At 44.9% G+C, this 9,111-nt stretch overlaps 1 protein-coding gene across 1 annotated transcript in view; it reads right to left on the bottom strand.

Moving 5' to 3' along the window:
- Positions 1–976: 976 nt before the first annotated feature.
- The window catches only part of IL1RL2 (interleukin 1 receptor like 2), a 58,331-nt gene continuing 50,196 nt past the window's right edge, over positions 977–9,111 (bottom strand). The window contains 2 exon segments of the mRNA XM_028497038.1: positions 977–1,874; positions 5,441–5,602. Of these exon segments, the coding sequence (XP_028352839.1) occupies positions 1,456–1,874; positions 5,441–5,602 (581 nt within the window). The 3' untranslated portion in view covers positions 977–1,455.

Genomic DNA, 9,111 nt, shown 5'->3' with positions numbered 1-9,111 from the left:
ATATACATGGAATCTAAAAAAAAAAAAAAAGGTTCTGAAGAACCTAGGGGCAGGACAGGAATAAAGACGCAGACGTAGAGAATGGACTTGAGGACACGGGGAGCGGGAAGGGGAAGCTGGGGCGAAGTGAGAGAGTGGCATGGACATATATACACTACCAGATGTAAAACAGATAGCTAGTGGGAAGCAGCCGCATGGCACAGGGAGATCAGCTCGGTGCTCTGTGACCACCTAGAGGGGTGGGATAGGGAGGGAGGGAGGGAGACGCAGGAGGGAGGGGATATGGGGATCTATGTACATGTATAGCTGATTCACTTTGTTATAAAGCAGAAACTAACACACCATTGTAAAGCAATTAGACTCCAATAAAGATGTGAAAAAACAAAACAAAACACCAATCCCATCCATGAGGGCTCCTCCCTCAAGACCTAATCACCTCCCAAGGCCTCACCTCCTAAAGCATGACATTGGGTGTTAGGATTCCGACATATGAATTTTGGGGACAGGAACATTCTCACCATAACAGCCACCTTTGAATGCTGTTGTTGTCACCCACAGAATAAGAGAGTTGGACTATATCTAAGCTCCGACAGTTTGGGTCTTTGAAAGTAATGATAAGAGTTTACAGCTAAATTTTCGTGTCAAAAATCTTTGTGACTTGTTAAATCATAAACTGACCTGCGATGAGAGTGTGCTGTGGCTAACTGAGAGATGGCTTTGTTTCCTTGGACTAGAAGTACATCCTCTCGGTGTGGTAACTGCATCTATCACATGTGGCTCAGAATTCTGGCTGACGTAGGCCGGCTGGAAAAATAAGTGAGTTATTACTTATTTTGATTTGACAGGTAAAGTCTTTCAAAGCATGGGGCCCACCAGCAGGGTGATTAGCGGGCAACCTCGGTGCCACCAGAGTTGGTCCCCGCAGGTCCAGGTGACCTCCAAGTTGCTTCCAGTGTCAAGGTGCTCAGACTGCGGGGTCACGGGTATTTATTTGCATTTGAGGAGTGAGAGGGGCTCAGAGACACAGCAAATAGTCCCTGAGGACAAGGGCCTTGCACACTGGTCAGGCATGAAGAGTGAGGGCCATTACCTTTGCCAGCCCCACCCAAGCCCACACTGCCCTCCTGTATCCTGGCTCCCCAGCCCCACCAGGGCCACACCACATGCCAAACCACCTGACAGCTGGACTGCCACTCTACAACCCTCCCTGTCCCATCCCCAGGGGCTCAAACGCTAATGCTCCATGCTCATCCGTGTTCATGAGTGTTCAGAGCCAGTCAGTTAACGAGGGCTTCGGGAGAGGTAATGTCTTTCCCTAAGGAAGTAGCTCTGAGCAAAATGAGCAAATAAACACAGTCCTTTCCGCAAGTACACAACCGTAAGCTTCAAGCGAATGGCCCAAATGCAATGCATCCTTATTTAAATGTGAGCCACCACATGACAACCAACTCTCCATCACGGGGTGATGAAGCCCACGTTGGCCTCCCACTTGCCGTCCATGAGGTCGACGGGCGTGTGCTTTAGCAGCTGGACAGGGGGAGAAGGTGGGCACCTTTTGGGTGGCATGTGATACCTCACTTCCTTCCAGAACTTGGTCTTGGCACACTGTGACTGCTCTGTGAAGACCCCACTCCACTGGACGGCCCCATGCTTCTGTCTGATGTACTGAATGGACTCTGGCAAGGTTGTATAGTCCTTGACCTTCTCCAGTTCAATCAGAATGACCTTTATCCCGTCCTGGATGAGAACATTGTAGACTGCGATTTGTTCTTCTGACATGTTCCTTGATAGGTCAAGGCTCAGCACTTCGGGAACTATGATGATGATCAGCCTTCTGCACAGCTTAATAGTTTCATCAATGACATTGACCACAGCTGGAAATAAAGAAAGACGATGCAGAACATCTCATGATTAAAAGAGCCACAGACCACGCACCAGTCAGGACAAGGATCTTATCATGTCTAACTCTGTATCTCCAAACTTAGCTGAAGGTCTGGTATATATTAGAGGATAAATACTTTTTAAAAAATAACAGACTTTTAAAGGACAGGACACAGGTAGTTAGCTCAAATGTTGTACTAATCTTTATTATGGACATATATACACTACCAGATGTAAAACAGATAGCTAGTGGGAAGCAGCCGCATGGCACAGGGAGATCAGCTCGGTGCTCTGTGACCACCTAGAGGGGTGGGATAGGGAGGGAGGGAGGGAGACGCAGGAGGGAGGGGATATGGGGATCTATGTACATGTATAGCTGATTCACTTTGTTATAAAGCAGAAACTAACACACCATTGTAAAGCAATTAGACTCCAATAAAGATGTGAAAAAACAAAACAAAACACCAATCCCATCCATGAGGGCTCCTCCCTCAAGACCTAATCACCTCCCAAGGCCTCACCTCCTAAAGCATGACATTGGGTGTTAGGATTCCGACATATGAATTTTGGGGACAGGAACATTCTCACCATAACAGCCACCTTTGAATGCTGTTGTTGTCACCCACAGAATAAGAGAGTTGGACTATATCTAAGCTCCGACAGTTTGGGTCTTTGAAAGTAATGATAAGAGTTTACAGCTAAATTTTCGTGTCAAAAATCTTTGTGACTTGTTAAATCATAAACTGACCTGCGATGAGAGTGTGCTGTGGCTAACTGAGAGATGGCTTTGTTTCCTTGGACTAGAAGTACATCCTCTCGGTGTGGTAACTGCATCTATCACATGTGGCTCAGAATTCTGGCTGACGTAGGCCGGCTGGAAAAATAAGTGAGTTATTACTTATTTTGATTTGACAGGTAAAGTCTTTCAAAGCATGGGGCCCACCAGCAGGGTGATTAGCGGGCAACCTCGGTGCCACCAGAGTTGGTCCCCGCAGGTCCAGGTGACCTCCAAGTTGCTTCCAGTGTCAAGGTGCTCAGACTGCGGGGTCACGGGTATTTATTTGCATTTGAGGAGTGAGAGGGGCTCAGAGACACAGCAAATAGTCCCTGAGGACAAGGGCCTTGCACACTGGTCAGGCATGAAGAGTGAGGGCCATTACCTTTGCCAGCCCCACCCAAGCCCACACTGCCCTCCTGTATCCTGGCTCCCCAGCCCCACCAGGGCCACACCACATGCCAAACCACCTGACAGCTGGACTGCCACTCTACAACCCTCCCTGTCCCATCCCCAGGGGCTCAAACGCTAATGCTCCATGCTCATCCGTGTTCATGAGTGTTCAGAGCCAGTCAGTTAACGAGGGCTTCGGGAGAGGTAATGTCTTTCCCTAAGGAAGTAGCTCTGAGCAAAATGAGCAAATAAACACAGTCCTTTCCGCAAGTACACAACCGTAAGCTTCAAGCGAATGGCCCAAATGCAATGCATCCTTATTTAAATGTGAGCCACCACATGACAACCAACTCTCCATCACGGGGTGATGAAGCCCACGTTGGCCTCCCACTTGCCGTCCATGAGGTCGACGGGCGTGTGCTCTAGCAGCTGGTCAGGGGGAGAAGGTGGGCACCTTTTGGGTGGCATGTGATACCTCACTTCCTTCCAGAACTTGGTCTTGGCACACTGTGACTGCTCTGTGAAGACCCCACTCCACTGGACGGCCCCATGCTTCTGTCTGATGTACTGAATGGACTCTGGCAAGGTTGTATAGTCCTTGACCTTCTCCAGTTCAATCAGAATGACCTTTATCCCGTCCTGGATGAGAACATTGTAGACTGCGATTTGTTCTTCTGACATGTTCCTTGATAGGTCAAGGCTCAGCACTTCGGGAACTATGATGATGATCAGCCTTCTGCACAGCTTAATAGTTTCATCAATGACATTGACCACAGCTGGAAATAAAGAAAGACGATGCAGAACATCTCATGATTAAAAGAGCCACAGACCACGCACCAGTCAGGACAAGGATCTTATCATGTCTAACTCTGTATCTCCAAACTTAGCTGAAGGTCTGGTATATATTAGAGGATAAATACTTTTTAAAAAATAACAGACTTTTAAAGGACAGGACACAGGTAGTTAGCTCAAATGTTGTACTAATCTTTATTTGTGTTTTCCTCTTGTGCTTCATGGCTATTTAAATGACTAGGACTTATAAGCCTAACTTGAAACCAAATAACGTATCCTAATGATTTCTTGGGAAGGGGAGGGAAAAGTTCTTGAAGTATCCAACTATGGATAACACTTGGTCTGTTTTCAAAACAGAGGCCAAGTTTTATATCCTCCTTATTCTTAGGATATAAGAATAGACTGGAACCTCCCCAAGAGCGCTTCCTTCTTCTCGTTGGTTTATTTTACTATTTCTAGTGCCTACAACATTACCTGGCACATAGCAGGTGCTCAATAAATGTTTGTCGAAGAAGTGAATGAATGAATAAATATTGATATGCTTATGAAATGAGAGCTCTTCTGCAGGCTTATAACAAGCACTGGATCACATTTTCATTTCCTCATGGAGGATGATTTCATAACTTGAAAATATGTGATACGCTATGGATAGGAGCAGCCTACAAATCCAAAGTTCTTAGAAACCTTTTAAAATGACCCAGAACAGGCCACTAGCTAGTAATCTTGGTTTCCTGGCGGTATCTCAAATATCAGCTGCTTACTGTATCGCCGTCTAAGAAAGAGAAGGTATAGGATAAGACGGATGTTTTCATCTATTGAGTCTGTAATATGTGCTAAGCTCCATACTGGTCCCTACTCAGGTTCTACCTCATTTAATTCTTTCAACTGAGTCAGGGAAGCATTCTCAACCCCATTTGACAGACAAGACAACTGAGGTTCAGTGATGTTAACTGCATTTCCCAAAGCTACTCTCCTATTAAAAGGGGGAAATAAATAACTTCTATTTTATTTAGGTAGGGCAGGGTTGGAGAGAGTTGAAGTTTATAAAACCAGCCTTGAACATGAGCCCTTTTACAAATTCAAATTGACAGAAAATACTCAGTGGTTAGTCTCAAGGATGTGACAGCAAATGACCAGTTGTCCCTTTTTCGTCTCTTGGCCAAGGCTGTGTGTGTCGTCATCCAGTGGTTCATACAGGTGGGTCAACCATATCCTTACCCAAAGTGAAAGTCACGTGATTTCAACCAGGAATCCCAGTTATCCTGTTGGAGGATGAGCCTGATGAGAGAAGAGAGCCTGGTCCTACCTCCTCAGCTCAGGGGCTGTGGGCAGGGGAGTGAAAGGCTCCCTGTGGTTCTGTGGCAAAGGCAAGCATAGCTCCTTCTGTTTGTAAAGTCAAAGAAGAGAGAGGTTCCTTTCCATTTTTTTTTTCTTTTTTTTGGCTGCATTGCAGCATGCGGGATCTTAGTTCCCCGACCAGGGATCGAACCTGTGCCCTCTGCAGTGGAAGCACGTAGTCCTAACCACTGGACCATCAGGGAATTTCGGTTCCTTTCTATTTTATTCATTTCTTATTTTTATACCTCATTTAAAACATACCTTGTCCAGCAAAGTCATCCCTGCCAAATATAAATAACTTGTATCCACACTGCCTCTCCAGAACCTCGGGGAGAATCTTCAGCACCAGAGTGTCCACATCATGGCTCTGGCTTTCTCTTAGAGGCTTGGGGTACAAGACGTATGCATCATACAGCTTCCCATCTGAAAAGGAAATGGGACAAGCTCGTGAAATTATTCCTACCAAATTATCTTATGTGAACAAAGTGAAAATCTGAGTTGCTATCATGATGTCTTTCGCCTTGGGTTCAATGACTTCAGGGTGCCCAGTTGGCTGACTCATTGCCAAGCACTGCATCTCATTCTTTCAACACTTTAAATTTTCACTCCAATCTCTTCTTTCATGCATGGTTGTTTGAGCATAAGTTGAATGTAATTTATCTTTGTTTCTCTAGAGGTAAGGTGTCTTTTCCCCTGGCTTCTTTCAGAATATTTTCCCTATCTTTTATTCTGTAGTTTGCAAATGATATGCCTAGGTGTAGTTTTGTTTGTTTGTCTTTGGTATTTATCCTAATTGGAGTGCTCTGAGCTTCCTGGATCTGTGGTTTGGTATCTGACATTAATTTGTAGAAATTCTCAGTAATTAGTGTTTGAAATATTTCTGTTCCTCTCTTTCTTCTCCTACTGGTATTCCCATTACATGTATGTTACACTCTTTGTAGTTGTCTCACAGTCATTGGATATTTTGCTCTGTGTTTTTTTTTTTTTTGTCCGGTCTTGGTTCTCTTTGCTTTTCAGTTTTAGAGGTTTCTACTGAGGTATCCTCAAGCCCAGAGATTCTTTTCTTAGCAGTGTCTGGTATAGTACTAAGCCCATCAGAAGCATTCTTCATTTTTGTTTGTTTTCTGCTAGCATTTCTTTTTGGTTATTTCTTAGTATTCCCATCTGTTTACATTGCCCATCTGTTCTTGCATGCTGTCTACTTTATCCTTTAGAGTCCTAAGCATAGTAATCATAGTTGTTTTAAATTCACAGTCTGATAATTCCAACATCCCCACCATATCTAGTTCTAATGCTTGCTCCGTCTCTTCAAATTGTGTGTGTTGGGGGGGGGTTGCCCTCTAATAGGCCTTATAGTTTTTCTTGATAGCTGGATGTGATCTACCAGGTAAAAGGAATTGCTGTAAATAGGTCTTTAGCAACATGTGGTGAGGAGTGGGAAGAGGGGAAGTATTCTCTAGTCCTATGATTAGATCTCAGTCTTTTAGTGAGCCTATGCCTCTGGACGATGAAATTCACAAACGTTTCTCAGTGTTTTCTCCCCCCTTAGGTTGGGCAGGATGGCTAGAGAGGGCTGGAGTTTGTTATTTCCCTTTGCCCAGGCCAGTCAGGCCCTGATAAAACCCCAGCAGGTTAGGCTCTCATTAACTAGTGTATCCTGAGGGCAGTCCTTGTTAAGAACCGAATGCTCTGGTATCTTGCAAAATGGTTCTTTTTCCTCTCTCCCTGCTGGAAGCACATAAAGAAATTTTTCTCTGATATTTACCATCAGAGCTTGGTCAGGCTCCTGGAAGTAAAACTCACAAAAGTGTGAGGGCCCCTTTATGATTGGGTCCCTGAAAAGGGTTCCCAGACCCAATTGCAATATGTGTGTGTGGAGGTTTCCCCCACACCAGCAAGCAATTCTTGGATGCCAGCAGGGTGTCTAAGAATTCAACTCCGTTCTGACACTTTCTACCCAGAGATAGAATCAGACTGCACAGGGAAAGGGCTCAGTCCCACAAGATCACATTCCACTTCAGACACCCAGTTGTTACCTGTGCTTCTGACCAAGGCGCTACAAACTGGAGGTTCCAACCACTCCCCCCCCAACCCCAATGTAAGCAGCTCCTTGCAGGAAGCAGCTCTTTGCAGGAGGCCCTTTTGTCCTGTCACTCTAGCAAAGCTATATTTTAACTTAACCTTTACACCAACTAACCTCTGGCCAAAGCACACTTTTCACAACTTTTGATCACACAATGCCTCGCCTAACCTGTTGATTCTTTTCTTAGAAGTAGAAATGAAGAATAAATAATTAACAGATGACTACATCTTTTCCCCAGCTTCCCTTTCCGTAATCTCACAAGCAGACTGTGTGAACAAGATAGCATCTAAAGAAAGATCATGTGGAGTCAACAAGCCTGCCCACAGTGGGAGATGGTGAAGAATCTGACCCCCTTTCTCAGTGATTAACTGAGATTATTTCCCCTTTTCCCTTTAACACTTTCATGGCGACACAGAATCTTTGGAGGTGGTTTGGGACACCAGTCCACCTACTCCCCTGGTTGCTGGCCTCCTGAATAAAGCAACATTTCCTTTTCCAACCAACCCTTGTCTCTCGAGTACTGGCTTTTGAGAGATGAGCAGCCGAACGTGAGTTTGCTGACACTAATTCAGGATACCAGTAGCAAGTCCAGGGTGTTACCTGTACTCTGGACCAATTGGCTATAAACCAGGTTCCCACGACCCCCTCCTTGGGTTCGATTAATTTGCTAGAACAGACTCAGAGAAACATGTTACTTAGTAGACCACTGACTTATTATATAAGGATTTTAAAGGATATGAAATCAACAGCCAGATGAGGAGATGTACGGGGCAAAGGATGGAGAAGGGGTGCAGAGCATCCATGCCCTCTCTGAGAGGCACCACTCTCCCCAAACTCTACCTGCTCACCAGCCCAGAAGTTCTCCCAACCCTATCCTTCCAGGTTTTATGGAGGCTTCATTACATAGGCTTGATTGTTTAAATTAGGAGAAAGAAGCTTCACAAAGCTCATCCCTGATTCACCCTATGCAACTGTGTCAGATGGTATTTTCCAAAAATAGCCCCAGCAGTATTTCCAGTCCCACATGTTCTTTCTGCACTTTGCCACACCCCACAAAGAGGCAGAATCTATTTCGCCTTCCTTAGATTGGGTAAGACTCTGCAGCTGCCTTGACAAATGAACAAGGTAGAATTGATACTAGTACACCCTCATTGGCTGCTGGCAAAAATACAGTCATTTATTTGTACAACTTAATGTTTATGAAAGCTGCCTAAAGATTATTTGATGCCCTACTTCTCTCAAGACGATGTTGCTAAATTTTAAACCTGATCAAACTGGTCCCGTGGAAAAATCAGATGGAATCAATTTGACCTTCAGGTAAGTGCGCTAACTGAATTGCACGAGTTTTTGGCGTTTTTGCCCTAGCATGAAGACACTGGGAGAAAAAGCACATTAAACATGCTTTTACATGCAAGAATTTTCTTGCAAGCAAAGTTCATTACATCACATGCTTTAAAAACAAGTTCTCCCTACAAAACAATTTTCCTGGGGGACTGGCCCAGAAAAAGCCAAGTGCTCTCATGAGCGAATGAAAAGTTTGTGTAAACAGTGCCATGAACCTTGTCATGGCTTTGCCTTCACTTTTAAAGCAAGAGCATCTTTAAAAACCATCCAAGGTGGGTCATTAACTATCCCTTGCCCTGCTTATGTTATCATTCTACCCTTTGTTCACTGTACCTGTTTTGTTTCTGTTTTTAATTTATTTTATTTTTGGCTGCGTTGGGTCTTCGTTGCTGCGTGCAGGCCTTCTCTAGTTGCGGTGCACGGGCTTCTCATTGCGGTGGCTTCTCTTGTTGCCGAGCATGGGCTCTAGGCACACGGGCTTCAGTAGTTGTGACACGAGGGCTTC

The sequence above is a fragment of the Physeter macrocephalus genome, chromosome 12 (assembly GCF_002837175.3).
Source record: "Physeter macrocephalus isolate SW-GA chromosome 12, ASM283717v5, whole genome shotgun sequence".
NCBI classification, from domain to species: Eukaryota; Metazoa; Chordata; class Mammalia; order Artiodactyla; family Physeteridae; genus Physeter; species Physeter macrocephalus.
Note: the sequence above shows the minus strand (reverse complement) of the source record. Positions and strands in the feature narration are given on the sequence as shown.